The 17750-nt window shown below is 42.4% G+C and overlaps 2 protein-coding genes across 6 annotated transcripts in view; one reads left to right on the plus strand and one right to left on the minus strand.

Annotated features, from left to right (window-relative positions):
* Window positions 1–13053, plus strand: part of LOC139104841 (uncharacterized) — a 142519-nt gene extending 129466 nt beyond the window's left edge. For 4 of the 5 annotated variants that reach the window (XM_070660553.1, XM_070660555.1, XM_070660554.1 and 1 more), the window contains 2 exons: window positions 9920–10056; window positions 10299–13053. In XM_070660553.1, coding sequence (XP_070516654.1) covers window positions 9920–10056; window positions 10299–12734 — 2573 coding nt within the window. In that variant the 3' untranslated portion in view covers window positions 12735–13053. Of the gene's footprint in view, window positions 1–572; window positions 1598–9919; window positions 10057–10298 lie in introns of those variants that run through there. The other variant, XM_070660557.1, reaches the window with a different exon arrangement.
* Ror (tyrosine-protein kinase transmembrane receptor Ror) overlaps window positions 1–17750 on the minus strand; it is a 189272-nt gene that overhangs the window by 141915 nt on the left and 29607 nt on the right. The gene's annotated exons all lie outside the window — the stretch shown is intronic.

Raw genomic sequence — 17750 nt, forward strand, 5'->3', positions numbered from 1 at the left:
CATTAAGCTTCTAAGTCTTAGTCTAATTTCCCAATTTTTCCTCAAACTTTTTCCCCACCTTTTCCCAAACGTCGTTTCGAATATCTGGCAGGCGCGTTACGCAATTGATAATGCCAGGAGATATATTTTAGAAGTGATTTTTAAACGCACGCTGCGCGCCGCTCAAGCTACCTTTTTGAACGATAGACGCGGTAAGTGTTCGAATAAGCGGGGTGCTTAAAATTCGGAAAACATCATTAACGCGAACGAAAGGTTTCTTCGTCGCCTCCGACGCGGCACTTACCTCGCGTAAAGCATTTTTATGAAAAAAGTTTTTAATACACCTCGCGCGCCCGCCCTCCTAACTTCATCCGCTTGTCGCCGAGCCAACCCTTCATCCGTAAAAAGAGAAGCGCGATAATGTCGACGACGCACACAGGTAGATGCAATTTTCACCGATAGAATCCGAAGCGTGGCCGTGGTTTAGCTCTGACTGCAGCCGCCTCGCAATAAGCCGCAGAAGAGAGGTATCGGTCTGTCATAACGGCGAATTCTTTCGCGAGCGAGCAGAGCTCTCGTAAAAGACGACGTGCTAGACACATTCACTTAGACAGCCGTATTATCGTTCTCGCGGCAATATTGAATCTCCAGCCAAAGGCGGGTTTTATGACGCTGGCCGCAGTAATTTCGCGCGATTGTTGAACCTGTCGCGGTAAAAAATTTTCTTGTCTAACCGCGCGATGTATTTCCTCGCCGACGAAGGACAGAAATTAAAGTTCGATTCGGCGTTAATTCGTTGTCGATTTGACCACGCGGTTAGCGTTCGTAAACTGATAACACCGGCGTTCTATTTAAACATACCTATATTTAATAAGCGCGCGGGAGCGACGCACGTCCGTCGTTTAAATGGCACGATCAACTCGCGAGATCATCAAAAGCACATGTAAGATTCTCTCTCCTTCTGTCTCTTTTTGCATACGTAACGTACGCACGCTCCTTCAGTAGCAAAATTAGCCGAGAACTTCGGCACGCCGCACCGGGGAGCGTGCGTCCGCGAGATTCCTAGAAAGCCAAGCTGACAATGCGATTCTCGACTAACAATAAGCTGCACCAACGCGAAAGTAATCCCGGGCATGCGACACGTTCAAAACTCGCCGCTCTCGCGGAGATTTCACGGTGGGGAGATGCAGCCCACCACTGTCTGCCGATTATCGTTCCCGCGCGTTCGCGAAGTCTCGCGCGAAGAATATGCAACGCGACAATAAGCAGTGACGGAAAAATTTGTTTAAAAAAGTAGATAAAAAGAAAGTGACAAAAGTGTAAAGTCATATGTGATTCGCATCGTTATATTATTACTTTGTAATCCTGCAGTTTCGCCCGCAATCGAGATTAGTTTAAAGAACTGGAAACCCGGATAATAATACCGCGATAAGAATATCTGACGTGCGACGAGAGAGCGGCGAATAAAAATGTTATTTATGCGTAATAATATTATATAATCAAGTGAAATAATAATGACGTGAATATAATAGTGCAAGTGATTCAGAAATAAAACTGATGTCACTATTGAGCCCTCTAGTTCAGCTGCTGTTTCATGCGAGAAAAATGAGTTACAGGAGTGAGTAAAATTGTTTCGAGAAGCACAAAAATGTTCAGATATTATTAAGAAATATAATACAAAAAAAAAATAAGAAATATAAAAAATACAATGAAGAGGAATAATATGTCAAGATACATGTAATTAATATAATAATAATGAGACGACTCTACCGTTTAAATGTAAAATATTTCTTCATTTTAGTCGAAATTATTATGTAAATTAGAATAAATAAACAATAGCAATGAATTGCTGACAACTCTTCAACGGGAGGAGGTTAAGCCAACAAAGCTGTACTATTTTTGCTAACATTGCGAAGTAACGCTCGATTTATTGCGAAACGCTAAACCGTACTGCTCTCTTGGTGCATTCCGATAATTGTGAACGCTCTTTTTCAATCGGACAAATAAATTATATTCCGCGACAAGCTCGGTTCGTAATCATCTATTTCAACGGAGTCGTCGTTTGAACGTCAAATATTACGTTATTAATTTCTAAAATATTTAACATCGCTCATTAATAAATATCGAAACAAAATTCTCAAATAAGAAAATACGGATAAAATCAAAGTGTAGATAATATTTCAACCAACGGTGGCGTATAAAAATTTGCGACTTCTAACGCAGTCGGTATACTCGCGCTCGGGGGGATGAGAAAGATAAAAACAAGTGGAGGAGATGAGAAACTAAAAGCGCGAAAGACTAGGAGCTTTTTCAATGCGCGACGGGCGGAAACGCAAGCTCCGTTGTAACGTACAGACAGTGTCTCCGTTCCCTCGGCAAGTGTCACAGGACACCTTGCAGCCAGAGGCTTTCATAAAAATCTACTGTGTCGCGAAGGAAACGAGCGTTGTCGTCACGTTCACAAAGCCGGGAGGGGGTGGTCGAGTTCCTGTACTTTTCGAATGCTCGATCGAGGGGGATCGCGTACACAGGGTGCACGATCGTATGCATCGGGCAAACCCACCTGCACCGAAACTTCCACGAGAGATGGAAACGCCAGAATCGATCCCGTAGTTTCCGAAAGTACCCACTAAAGTGAAACTTCTAAACCTGCTCGTATAAATTTCAGATTTTGCGGCCCCTATTGTTGCCGAGAAGCAAACCGCAAATTTTACCTAGCCACCCCCCACGGGTCGGAATTATTTAACCCCAAGGTATCCGCGCGTTTACCATATCTCGTAACCAGTCTCCTCGGACGTCGGCTTACCGATAATAATCGTACGACTGATAATTAAATCAATGACGCGTGCATATTAGCGCGAAAGCTATCGCGCTTGTTAAAGCATCGATCGTCCGTCGTGGCGTTTCCGAGCCTCGCGATATTAATTCCACGAGTGGCAAAGTAACGCGTGAACGTTAGAGATATTGCCGAGTAATTATTTAAAGGCCTGCAAGTGGGATATTTTGACACGATCGCGTAGAGCTGGCTGGGACGCGAGCCGTTGCTGTCTAGTAACGATGTCATCGGATATTCTATGGAGCTCTACGTGTCCAGGAATACACCCGTGGGATACGTCTATATCCCACGTGGGCGCGCGTACACATGTGCACGCGTGCACACACGGCTGCGCCACGGCGATAATTCAGCTCTGTCAGGAATTCTAGTGGCTATAAAACGCGTATACGCGGGAACACCTCGTAGGTGCCCGTCGACTGGACGAAAGCATAAACAACTACCGCTTATTTCGGCCGTGTTCGTTGCACCTTCGGTATATATCTGTGTCAATCAATCGACGGTACATTCGTTTAACACGCCTCCGTGTTTCTCGCAGACTACGCGCGAGATGTACCAATGCTGTCCAAATAATTAACGCTAATTAGTCAATCTCTAGAATTTACAAAAGAAAAAAAAGGGGGCACGCGCTGTTTATTTGACTGCCGAGTTAGCTGTTGGAGTTAAAAAAAAAAAAAGTTTTCTTGGAAAATGGAAGAGATTTATTTGGCGAGCAATTAACGGTGGGTTAACGGGAATCTTATTGACAATGAGATAATCAGATGATCAAAGATCTTTGAATTTTAACAGCCTCGTTTTTCTATTTTTACTACAAATTGTATTTACGTATTTCGTTTGAAATTAACCTTTATTTTATTTAGGCAAATTTTAACTAAATTTGCCTTCGCGCTTTAATTAAATTATGAATATTAACTGGATTTCTTTTTTTCTAAGCTTTATTGGAACAGAACGCCACTTGCAGGTTTATGAAATACGTTCGTGATTTTACACTTTAAAAATCTGCTCTTGGTTAATGGAGCTTTATCGCGGCACAAATCATCCTTCCGAAGCGGCTTTCATCTATCGAGTTCACAAACGCGCTATCTCGACCTGGCTGGGTTCGATTAACCCCGGGAGGGTAGTTTGCCGATAAGCCATGACATACGCGGCGAAAAAAAAAAATGAAAAAAAAAATAAAAAAATAAACTTTGACCTCGATGCCGAGTCGATGCGCGGGATCTCGTTTCGCGGACGTTTCCGCAACATTGTAATGTCATTTTTAGCATGCGGTTTTCGCGCGCCTTGCTCTGGTAGTGGCATTATGTTTGTGCCCTCCCAAAAAAATAAAAAAGGAAAATAAAAAAAAAAAGAAAAAGTAAAAAAAACCCGCCTCTCTGGACATCGAAACGGAAAATATCTCCTGATTTACGAGCCCTCGGTGTAACCGGTGACTACCCGGGACGTTCGTCATTCTGTCAATGGTACGGCTGCCCCGTGGCGATACTCTTGCATACACAACGCTGCATTTAGTTATAAACTCGCGAGATCCGGAGTCCAAAGGCGCCAGACTGCTCGATCAAAAATGATAAACATGTCTTGCGAGGATCTCGATCCGTTTAACAAGAACGAAATTTATAAAAGATAGATCTCAACATTCTTTTCTAACTTTCTATAGACGACTTAAAGATTCCTCATAAATGTTTTTCTTTTTTCAATATATTTTTAAGACAGATTATCATATAAAAAAAAATCTTATGAAGTATCTTTATGATAATGATATTCGCGCGTACCATTATTTTCGATCGACAACGAAATCAGTCATCCTCAAAAATAAATGAGTCTAAGGCGTCATTTCGCTTCGGCTCCGTTTGCATATATACGATCTCGGACGGCAATTCTCGAAAACGAAAGCCCGCATGTTTCGATGCGCACCTTCATTAGATCGGTTCTTAACACCTTTCGTGAGGCGCCAGATTGAATCTCCGTGAGACGAAAAAAAGATATCGGGACGAAAGGGTCAAATATTTATGAGGCGGTTCCACCATCGTGATCATCGAATATTAATGTGTTCTTTTTAAGCGGAAAGATCGATCGACCAGATCTCGACCGGTTTCACCGAATTTAACACGGTAGAAGATATAGGACGACATCGAGTTAATTGGAATCGTTTGGGAACAAATACTTGGAGCCGTTTCGGTCTGCATTACATAAAACATCCCAGAACGTTACTACTTACTTTAAAAAAAATATTTATAAAATAAATCATTGAAAAAAAAAAAAAAAATTTGACAGCGATATTGAATCCAATTATAGAATTAGAATAATAATAATAATAAAACAAATTAAGCGGACCAGGTCTGAACAATAAAAAGATCACATCTGTTGGCTAAATTACGAAAGCAAAAACGTTCCCGTTAAAAATGTAGGAGACGTGGCTAGCTAGATATTGACTCTTGTCTGATAAAAAAGAAACTTCCGGCAAGCTAAACTTTCCATATAGCTGCCGGGGCTTGTTCGCGAGAAGTTACTTCGGCTCTTGGTATTACGACGGCGGTCTGCTAGCGATAATTTACATGGGATATTGGCGCGACCTAATTCGGGCGTGCTCTGGCAGCCGACGGATGGACGGTCGTGTCACGTTCGATTATATCCAAGAGGACCAACGCTTCGCATCCACGTAGGCCGTACGAGCCTTAAATGAAGTGTTAGTTAACGCGACGAGCCTGTCGATCTAGATTACCTGGTCTAGACGCGGCCCCTGAAGGGTGACGTATCCACCGGTTCCCGCCACCGAAATGACACTGAGCCGAGAAATCATATCGCAGTAAAATCACAAAGTCACACGAGCCGAAAACCTGTAAAAGCGCTTCTTGCGTGGGCGATAAAAATGAAAAACCAGGCAGCGCGGGATATTCATACCTTTTTTCTATTTTCTTTTTTCTTTTTTTTTTTCCCCCACGTTTTTCTGTCAAGCATACCTTCTGCGTATAATATTGCGCGTAATAACGGCGTTTCGCACAAGTCGCAAATGAACGTTAGACAGATTAGACCGATGTAAAATAAGTCCGCGGGACAATTCGCGATTAACGGCCACAGGATTGTTCTGTAACAATTGACTGAGCATCTCGTTAAGATGATTTAAGATTTACGTTGATAATTGCGGCAAGAATCGCAGAATTATGCGGTTCATTCTTCGACCCGGCGACATTCTCTCAGACTTGAAGAACGCTTTAACAGCCATTCTGGTTTACTGCCAGCGGCATGAATTAACACTCGGCTACGACCACGTTTATCGTCGACTGTGAATCACCGAGACATACGTGTTTCATGAGAAATGTAAACCCGACAATTATTCCGCCATGCCAAATAACCCGTCGCTGATTCGCGTAGTTAAATTAAAGCAAAGATACGACTAGTAAAGCTTATATTTGACTGGATCCCATAATTTATTCTCATTAATTTCTTTTTTCCTTTTTTTTTTCTTCTTTTAGTTATTTACATATTTTATTACGAGGCTGTATTTAAATAATCACGCGATTCGGGCAAAATGTGCCGTAGTTTCCTCACCGGCTCGTTAGTGCGCAGTCGATCATACGAATCGTGACGTGTAAACAAGCGCGCGGAATTTTTCTGCGAGATCAATCGAACGCCTGTGACCGTGCGATTTCTCGTGATCACGAAGATCGTCTCGTTTCAAAGTAACACAGCCGCGGAGAGGGTGGGATCGGGAGCTGAAAAGCGAACCCCGGGAATATTTTCCTCCGAGTTCGTTTGCGCTCCCGTCGGCTGGCGACGCAATTTCCACTTTTCAAAGAGCCAGAAGAAATTCCGGCCTGCTGATAGGAACGGCAAGTTGGCAAAACCAAATATGTATTTCGCAGCTGCTTTGATCACCTTCGCGGCGAAAACGCCCACAGCAAACGAAAAGGAGAAAAAGAAAGAGAGAAAGAAAAGAAAGAGAGAAAGAGAGAAAGCGACGAAGCCGGCGAAAAATGCGAAGACTCGCAAACGCCGCTCGCTCTCTTTCCCACCTTTGCGATTTTTCTCTCCTTTTCTTTTCCTTTCTTTTCAAAAATGCAGATCTCGGTACGAGTTTGTGTGCATATACAGATACAGGTTTGCGTACTTCGCCGAAAGGCGACGCGACTCGAATGCGAAGAGGGACACTTCGGTCTTTTTAACTGTTAGGATTAATTAATGTCGGTCCTTCGTGAGAAATACTGGACGAACGCTACTTTTAAAGGCGTAAAGGATTCCACGCGATGGAAATAAGGACGAACACGATGCCGACACAGTACGGAGTGATTAAACTTTCCCGGTACGTGTTTGAGCAGGAATAATTAAAACTTTCTCTCTCTCTCTCTCTCTCTCTCTCTCTCTCTCTCTCTCTCTCTCTCTCTCTCTCTCTCTCTCTCTCTCTCTCTCTCTCTCTTTCTCTCTTTCTCTCTCCTTTACCCTCGTTCTCCCTCCCTTTTTTTCCTCTACCTCTTCACCCGAGCAGAGAATAAAGCGTATCAGAACGAGCGGTATAGCGTAAAGAGATGATAAAGTATGTATGCAAAAAGATGTTCTCATCTAACGTCCGTAACAAGATGTTAGAAAGCGAGACGCAAATCTAAAAATAAAGCGTGGATAAAAAGGTAAGATTCGAGCACATAATATTAAAAGTTTAACCGGATCAAAAAGTTAATCCCTAAAGCACAGATGTAACTATAAACCGTAGCTAAATGGAGTTATTACAAAATAATTAAATGAATTTAAAACAACCGGGTCTTTTTAACTCGTAAGAGTTATAAATATTAACTGACACACGATACGTATATTGATGAGCTTTTAAATTTAGTTTCCGTCACTTTCGTATATATTACATGGGGGCAAAATATCGCAGCTGAAATGCGAGTAAAAAATTTCAGGGGGTGCGCGTATTGATAACCCCGTACGAAACTCGAACTGTCACGATCATCACACTGTCGAAAATAAAATGGACACCGGTCGCCGAGAGCATTTTCAGTGAGCCATATTACGTCGCTACTCGCAGATATTCGGCTTGATGCTTGATTGAAGGGTATTCTGCACGCGGCTAAAAATATCCGCGTATTCGCGCCGACGAGCTTACGGCCAAATAAAAAAATCGTTAGTCACGTTACGTTATTTTGTAAGATCTATAAGCCATGTGTTACTCGTTTTTCTTTTTTTTTTTTTTACATGTCGCTTGTAAATGTCATATACGAATCCGTTTCAAATACATGACCAATTATATTTTTTTAATCTGCGCGATACACAAAAAAAATATATATAGGTATATATATTGCAATACCATCGAAACTTATTTTGAAAGCGAACTTTTTGGCGAATTTCGAATCGACGTTTTTCTGAAATTATCGGAATAAAATATATATTTGCCTCGAAAAATTGTTATAAAATAAATTCAGGCGCATACAAAATGTGAAATTAAAATATTTGAATTAAATGAATAGTTTTTATATTTCCCATCAGCGGCGCAAATAAAAAGATCAATGGGTCGGTTGCAATATATTCGAACAAATATCGTTTTCAAACAGAGCTCATGCTGAAGATAAATGGTCCAAGTTTTAATAGCATCCAAATAGCCGTCGGTGTCCACAGAGAAAATCCGAATTTATGAACCTCCAGAAGGATTTAATTTATTTAAATTTCAGACTGGTAAGCCAGGTTTAAATCCTGATTTACCACATGGCTCTCCTTGTTACGTGCACATGCGCAGTTACTATCTAGGCTTAAGAGAACTGTTATCACGAGTTCTACACAATTTTTATAAATGCATACCCGTAAAAAAAAAATTATAAAAAAAACCGTAAATAATATTTTATGCCACTTTTTTTTCCCCAACAAGTTATACTGAGAAGTAATATTTAAAACGCTATCGTAGTCGAATTTAAAAGAAAAAAAAAAGTTTTTTTACGCGAATACAATGCGTACGCATAATGCATCGATAATAAAAAGCCTGCAATGCTATAGATCGCTGAATTATCTGAAAACTTCCGCGATCGGGTCGTAGTTCAAGCGCTGGGAAAACACGCTCCAAGCACAAACCCATTAATCATCGAAGTAGGAGGCACCGATGACTGATGAGATACTTAACTTAACTCGCATCTAGGTGGGTCGAAGATCGCTAACGTTTAAAAAAAAAAGAACCGATCGACTTCGTTTCCAACAATGGGGCCTACATTCGCATACATCATCCGATGTGACTGATTTTATATACTGATTTTAAATACAACGCGTACAGGCGAGCGTGTGGAATAGATTTAAAAAAATCTGTCGCATCGAGAAGGTGCGTGAAAAAAATTTACAAAGTTTCCAAAGTCCCTACGATATTCATACACCGGTTCCTAAAATATGCGAGACCCGAGACAGAAATAGAAACACGTGCAGAAAATAAACTATTGTGTAAATATCTTTCGTCAAATGTTTTCTTCTCTCTTTTTTTTTTTCTTTTTTTTCCAAACAAATTTAATTCTCGATTAAAATCTCGACGGCCGATAACACATTTAATTCTAGGCGGGTCGAAGATCAAAGATCACTAACGCTTCAAAGGCTACACATAACGGCTACCCTCCACTCCTATCTTTGTACCTAGGCTCTATACGAAGCGTTCCCAGTGTTTCTATTACTGAGAAAATACCGAGAGTTTATATCGCGATAGACTTTCCACAGAAAAAGATTTAACGCGTTATACGCGTGGACGGCGAAGTTTATTCGTATCGTTCTTTCTCTTTCTCTCTCTCTCCCTCTTCCTGCAAAGTTAAGTAATTGGAAGGCCCGGTTCTAGTGATTTATCACCGGCTTCTTGACGCACGAAAGGGCGCACAGGGTTAGAGAGGAGGCTGGCGTCTCAAGCGGAGATTGTTGCCGCGTTGACCAATGATCGATCGTTTCGATAGACGCGACGCTATTGTGAACAGTTGCTGGTCCCCGCGCCGAATGGTGATTAAGTGATTTCCGCGAGAAAAATTGCGAATCAAATCTGCCGAGATGTCGGCTTATCTCTTTACCATTATAAAAATAAAAAAAAAAATATATATATATATATATATTTCGCTCCGTGATCCCGTTACACTCGAACATTTTAGTCTGTCGTAATTTCAGGCCAAAACGATATTAAAAAATTACGCAGAGAGAACGAGCAGCTGCGCAGGGAAATATGGAGTCTGAGGGACGAATATGACAAACTTGAGGAGATTTTGAAGAAGCAGAAGAACCACGACGAAAGCGAAGAGTACGAGGTTGGTAATTTAATTTTTAATTTCGTGATGTTGCGAATAGATTATAAAAGTAATTAAAATAAAAATAAAAATTTATTAATAAACTATAAAAGCCAATAAAAAAAAATTTGGTTTATTTTTAATTTAATTTAATTTTTTTTTTCCTTTTTTTTCTAACATATTAATTAACGAAAATGTAACGTCAACGTTGCGCCTGATATAATTAACGATAGCAACGTGCTGGAACCTATCGCAAATTACAGGATCGCTCCGAGGAGGATGACGGCCTACAGTCGGACTTCTCCTTCGAGGAGGACGAAGAAAACGACGACGATAACGAGAAGACGGCCAAGGACTTCAACCAAGAGGAACAGCTAGAGAATGCGGAGAATCAGAAGATCTCCTCCGAAAAGATGAGCAGCAATATGCATCGACTTCACGTGGAGTTCGACGATCTGTCGGTCGTCGACGAGGAAGAGGAGCCGAAGAGGGATAGGGACAGGAGGGACGCGACACCGGAGAAGGATCAGGAAAACGAGGCTGTCGGGCATCCACCCCCGCCGGTCCTCAGGCAACTTCACGATAACATCCCGTTTTATCCGGCCACGTACGCGCCGACGAGTGGTTTCAGCGGAACCAGTTATTACACCGAATGCCCGTTCGAGTTCCCAAGTACGGTGGATTTAATGCTGCCCACGGATACGTCCGCATTATTGGCTCCGCCGTACGGCGGATTACAGCCTGAGCCATTGATCCCGCTGACCAACTTAGACACCGCGAGTCCGGACGACCGTACCCTCCCGCAAATTCACGCGCCGCCCGTCGGCTGGCAAAACGACATGGTCCCTCAAAAACAAGTGCCTTATGCGTCAACAACGAGAGCGATGACGCCGGACTCGCATCCGATAATGGTTCCCTCGTCGAGTAGTTCGATGCCGCCGTCGAGTACTTTTAGTTTCCTAAGGAGGAAGGACACGAGTACGAGACAACCCGCCGTGCTCCACGAAACGTCGGCTATTCAAGATCCGCGAGTGCAGCTTCCCGAAAGAACGATCGGCAAAAACGTCTGGAGCACAGCTGCTCCCGAATCCGCCGTGACAAACGGAGAAAAGAGAGGCGACACCGCCGCGATGTTCGCCGTGCCGGAAAAGTCGAAGCTCTTCTTCGCCGCGCAGCCTTTCACGATGAAGAGACAAGAAGAAGAATCGCCGACCGCAAGTATGAGTCACTTCGGGACTGGGACTAGTTCGAGTAGCGGCAGAACGGCTTCTACAGTGATTTCCCGAACTAATCCTTTCGTGGGATTAAAAGGCTCGGCAGACATATACGTAAACGGCGCGATACCCTGCGAGGACTTCTCGAAGGAGAAAAATGAACCGAGGACGTTTACGAGTATAGACAACCTGCTGATCACGGACGGCAAAAGCGTACCGAGCGGTCAGCTGACGAAATCGATATCTTGCCAAGATCTATCGAGCGAATCTCAGATCGTCGCCCAGCAGTTGAAATTAAATCACGTCGAGTCGCAGATGCTTACGAAAAGCGACAACACTCTGGACAGCATAGGCGATTATTCTAATAAACCGTACAAGAGCCATCTAAATGTGACGTTGAAGGTCCCGGCAGTCGGGCAGGCACCGAGTCCAGAGACGCCGGAGATACCCAATCTGCCTTCGATAGATTACCGTCTCTTTGGAAATCCTTTTCTAAGAAACTTCGATAAAATCTGTCCGGGCTACCAAGTAAAACCGAATCCTCCTACCGCCACGTCGCCACTCTCCGTTCACGTGAACGACGACGGCCTCGCTTATCCGTATTCCGTGCCGAGTCGAAGCGTTCATCTCGGCGAGAGATTTCGTGCCGCGCACTTGCCGGATCAGACCCGATTGCTGATACCTAGCGACCAACTAATGAGCGGGAAGCAGGATATTCAAGTGACTTCCTTCGAGAGGCCGAGTCCCTGCAACTTAATACCCTCCGCCGCGCCTTACGATCTGCCGGGCTTAAGAAGATTAAACGTGAATCGATATCTGCAGAGCCAGAATCTGTACCAAAACGTTCCCATTGTGTCGCGGGGTTCCGGTCAATTTTACTCGCCGAGATGCGGGATGATGTATTACGACAACGTTACGAAAGTACCGGCGCAGACGCAGACGTCGATCGACGGCGATTCCCATCACGAGGACGAGGAGGCGATAAGCGTGCCGAACTCGCCGAGCGGACAGAGGCGGAAAAAAATCGTGAGGAAGGACAAAATTTTAATTAAGGAACAAAAGCCGCTGTCGCCGGCGGCACAGAGAAAATTAAAGAAACAGTGCAGCGCTACGTCGACGGATACGCTCGATTCGGCCGAAAAAATGACGCGGAAGAAGCCGAAGAGGTTGAGCGTAGCGGTGCCCGACGCGCAGGAAAATAAGATCGAGAGCCGATCCTCGTCCTCGGGGCAGGACTCGCCGCGTAAGGACAAAAGGGTGCACATTAATTCTAAGAGACGATCGTCGCAAGTGTCGTTAAGAACCACGGGGAGTGGCAGTGTCGATGCTAAAGAAAAACTGGCGGACGGTACCGCGCTGAATTCGGAACGCGAAAGAACGAACTCGGTCAGTAGTCGAGAAATCACCAGCGCGAAAGCGCGCAAGACTAGTACCAGTAGTGGTAATGTGCCGTGGTGCGCGTGCTGGGGAAACGGTTGCATTTAGCCGAAGCTGCATATTTAATTTCAAACGGAAATACAATCGGAAAGACAGACTAAAATGCGAAAAATCAAGTCTTGGCTAATTTTAATATGAAGTATTAAATATTAATTTATTTCGGAGATGCGTTAATTACTATATGCATAAATAATTCGTTCAATTATTATCGCAAGCAAGATTCCGTTTAATCAATTATAAATTTCAAGAATGAAAATATTTATTATATAAATATTATTACATTATCAAAGAAAAGAAACGAATCACGCATTTTCAGATCAATAATCTTTTTTTTTTTTCTTTTCTGTCTTTTTTTTCTTTTTTTTTTCTCAAGAAGATCACTATATCAGATGCCGTCACGTCATTGATGTCATCTGGATGTATCTTTCAATGGTTCGATCTTATATACATCTCGCGAAACGTTAAAACGAGAGGCTATCAGTTGAACCGGACGTAGTGGTCCTTATTTATTTAAGACAGCTGCGATTTGTGTCAACAGCGAAAGGGTCTTGCTACTTTCTGGTCCTCGGGCCGAGAGGAGAGGCCAGGTCGACTGAATAATTCGAAGGGCAAATACCAAAGGGAAATGCTGATGGGCCGCGGAATGAATTCAGGAAGGAAGGCCTTAACTTCCCGTTGCCAGTGTAAGGGAACCGCCATTGTAGCCGGTAACGCAGGTCGTAAAACAAGCACAGACAACGGTACTATGGTGTTACTAACGCTGTCACAACGGGGTGACAGTTGTATCTAAACTAGTTCTGCCAAGAGACCGGGAAGACGGGGGCCCTGCATCCGCTCTTAAAGCAAATTTACTGGGGCTTAGCGAGCGCAAGCTTGTCCTAAGCACGCGTGCGAATAATGGTACACATTTTCGAATTACGTAGTTCTACCGGCGATTATCTGTAACTAGATTACTCAAGCCGATTGTAAATTTAAGTTACCGTTGTAACAAGCAGCTGTAGTCCGTCGTCAATTTACTAGACACAAAAATTGTAGTTGTATTTAATCGCAGAGAAATTCGATCGATACGCGGCAATAAGTATTCATCGCATTTATAGCGGACTAATTTTCTAAAATAATAATAACGAGCCAGTAAATGTACATAAGTAATATGCATGCTTAATTAGATTAGTATATAATTGTATATAATTTGTATATTTTGATAATTAATTTATATCAATTTACGCCTTGTGTTTCTGAATGTAGCTGGGAAAAATTTATGACATTTCACCTTTGTAGATGTCGACTTTAAAAAGAATCTGGAATAAGTCTCACGAACTGCGATTTAATAATATTAATTATACTTTTATATTTTTCGCGACCTAAAGTACAATGTCGATGTATTTTGTATTAAGGTAAATTATCGCTTCTATCTCTCTCTGTATATCTCTAATGACCATTAGGTAATAATACTCCCAGCCATTCTCACATTATATTCCGGCGAATCATCGATTATCCGGTTGCGTGAAATTTATTAATGGCCCGAGGGGTACAAGGGAAACTTAGCGGCAAAGTTCGCGACTATCCCTTCGCGGGAACTCCTCCACGCCGTTATTCGTCGTTCAATTACGCGCGAAAATGAAGAGAGAAAGATGCGAAAAACGAGAGACATCGTCGTGCTCTTTAAATTTTATGAGATTCCAGAAAAACACAATTAAAATGCTGCATAAATAAGATAATTATCTTTTCGCGTTGTGAAATGATTACGTAAAATACAATTTGCATGGTCTTCGTATTTTAATTCACCATTCTTTTTTTTTTTTTTTGCAGTAAGGAAATATAATTGACAGCTTTCGCCAGCTAGTTTAATTTTAAAAATCGTTCTCAAGTCATAATTCCTACATGCTTCAAGAACTTTTTCATTCTAAACACTTTTGCTAAAAAAAATAAAAATTAAAAAGTAAAAGATGTGAGATTCATAAATTTATTCAAAGCTAAAACAGATAAAATAGGTGAACTTCTTTAACGTAAAAGAGAGGAAAGGGGGAAGAATACTTCCTAGCGGGAAGATTTTAGTAACGGATGTGCAAGAATAATATTCTCCGACATTACGAGCACTCATCCCACATTTCGCTAATCGCTGCTGTAACATCTGGCAATATATTTAGCGCACTTACGACGAGGAGCGCGCGGAAGATCAACTTCCTAAATTACCGCGAACGTGATTCGTATTCCTGAGAATTGCAACTAACAACGGTGAATTTAAATAAAAAATGGCGGTGATATCCGAGGTGATCTCCGCGAGCGAGCGGGTAAGAGCCGGTTGGGGCTCGCGTACAACGAGCGCTAGGGACGAGAGGGCGGCAAGGAAGGTTTGCCAGTGCAATTAAAATGCAAATCGTCCCTTTTCCCGCGGCCTGTCCGCTAGACCATCTTTCCAGGAGGTCTCCGGTCCTCTCGCGTCCTCGCAACTCTACACCATAATGGTAACGCCGTCACCGATTAACTTGGAACTAGTTTAGAAACGACTCGACTCGGCCGGGCTCCGCGCTCGGCTGCGCGAAGTCACACAAGGAGCGGGAACAAGACGCGGTCTTTCGCTTGGTCTCCCTCGGAAAGTGCCACGTAAATGGAAGATGGTACGTTAATACGGTCTAACATCATTTGCAAATGTCACTGCGAGACGTGCTCCCGGCATCCAACGCGAGGTACGTGAGAGAAGTGCGTTCCGTCTTATCGCAGCAAGAGAGGAAGGGGGGAACTTTCGTATGCATTGTAATCTATTTAACGAGAATAATTATTGCATTTTTAATTCACGTTCGCCCCGTTGCTCGCTGCCTCCAAGTTCGGCTCGTGAATTTAAAGAACTGGCACGCGAGTCGTACGTCTTGTCCGTTCGGAATTTATCTCGATATTTTTTCCGGCATTTAATCGGGTATGCGAACAAACAAGAGAATTTAATAGGATTACGCGCGAGCTCCGCTCAGTTTTATTTCACATTTCTCGCACTTGGCTCGAGCGAGCAAATCGTTACCGAGACCAGTATGCAGATTAATCGCGCGCGGCAGCGGCAATATCGCTGTCATTTGTCTGCAAAATAACTGCGGAATGCGGGACAGGCCGGAAGTGACATCGCCATTGTCTTCGTGGAAATAGCGCGGAACAAGATGGAAGAGACAGTACCTTAATGGCCTGATTTCATTTGCAAATGTCATCAAGAATTTTCACTCCGCCCGGCGATGGAAAACGTCTCGCGTTTCTCATACAAGATGATAAGCGTAATAATATGCACTGGCATAATTCCTGCTAACGCACGCTACTCAATTAATTATGTGGAAGAACTGCTTCTGCGCGGGTTCAATTTGCAGATTACAAAATTACACGTCCCGGTGTGTGCGAGCGTCTCTGTAAAACTACCACCGCGAGTGATAATTAGAATGCAAGTAACAATGAATAAAACGCAATATCAAAAGTAGATGCATTAAGAGGAAATAACTTTGAAAATCATAGTTTTTGTAGCATACGGACGAAGTGTTATCTTCGAAAACTTTCGAAAAGACAATGTGGGGAAATTTTGACGACCGTCCACGTAAAAGTACGCTTTTATTTCGCGCATGTCTCAGTTGTCGGGGATTTTAATTAAGTACCGATCATCGACCAGTGTTCATAAATATAAAATATAAGCCGTGATTATCCGCGATTATAATACTCGTTAAGATAATAAGCTTTAATTATGCACTTCGTATACCTACTGTGAATTCCGTCAGCGTACGTCATCAGGTCACTGACAGCGGACGTGACGGCGCCACAGCTCGGATTTTTGTGGAGTAAAACTTGTCGAACGATTCAGGAACTTCGAAGAACAAACACGGCGGCATGTTTTGCTACATTAACTGCAGACATTAAGTAAATTGCGCGCGATAATTTCTTTAAAAGGACAAAAAAAATAAAAAATAAAATATGCGTGTACAAAACTTGCATAACAATTTCCAGCGGAAGAATAAAAAAAAATTTCGCCGCAACGTTTCTTGAAAACTTCGCGGAGGAAAAAAAAAAAAAAAAAAAAAGACGCCGTGAGCGCGATCGACTTGAGACTCAACCGAAAGAAATTTCCGTCTTTCGAATTCGCGAGAGCCCTCGCAAGAATTCGCGAATCCGTCTCTGTTCTCGCTATTTCCCCGTCGCTTTGCGTTATGAACTTTCGCGAAAGTTTCGCCCAGCCTTTAACTTGAGCAGCACGGACTCTTTACCTCGGCGGAAATTTCACATAAGTTCCATTACGTTTTGCGTAATTTTACGATTATGTTTCCGTAGTAATCAGTCCTTATTGCCAAACTTTTTAGATTTAAAAATAACGGGCTCTTTACGCGAGTACAAAACTTAAATTAAAACTTTTTTAGCTGGTCTTATAAATTGATATAAAGTTTAAAATAAAATTACATAAACTTTAAAGAACTGTCTCAAATTTTTTGAGCGAGATTTTCGCTACGATCAAGGAATCCGGGAAGAAGTCAAGTGCCCCTTGAAAACAATTCCGCGCAATACGTTACATTTAGAGTCTGGAATTAATTAATAATCGATTACCATTTTTCCGATCGAGGCATTAAACATTAGCTCGGGGATAATGTATAATTGTGGTCGCGTAAATTAAAAAAAAATTTTTTAATAAAATTCGAGTAATCGTGTGTGACGCGATTTCGTCTTTTTATCGAGTAAACGAAATAACTGGAAAGTTGTCAGCCCCTCCGAATAGAAAATTCAATATCCCGGCTTAATAAGCAGAAAATATTTGCTCATGTTGTATACACCGGTAATATGTCGTAGTACAGCGCGATACTTTTTTTCATAAATATATAAGGTTCTTTTTTCAATGATCCGAAGTGAACGGCGGTGACATATTGGCGGCTCTGCTTAACGGAATAAAAAGCCAGATACATTGTGCAACTCGACCGCGGCGTGACATTTAGGTCCCTTTAAAGTAGCTTTCAGGATTCGCATATTGAACATTATCGGAAATAGAATTATACGTATCGCAGCGTAACAGGAATAAGTCAAACGGATGAAAATAAAAAAAAATTAAAAAAC

The sequence above is a fragment of the Cardiocondyla obscurior genome, linkage group LG08 (assembly GCF_019399895.1).
Source record: "Cardiocondyla obscurior isolate alpha-2009 linkage group LG08, Cobs3.1, whole genome shotgun sequence".
In the NCBI taxonomy this organism is placed as follows: Eukaryota; Metazoa; Arthropoda; class Insecta; order Hymenoptera; family Formicidae; genus Cardiocondyla; species Cardiocondyla obscurior.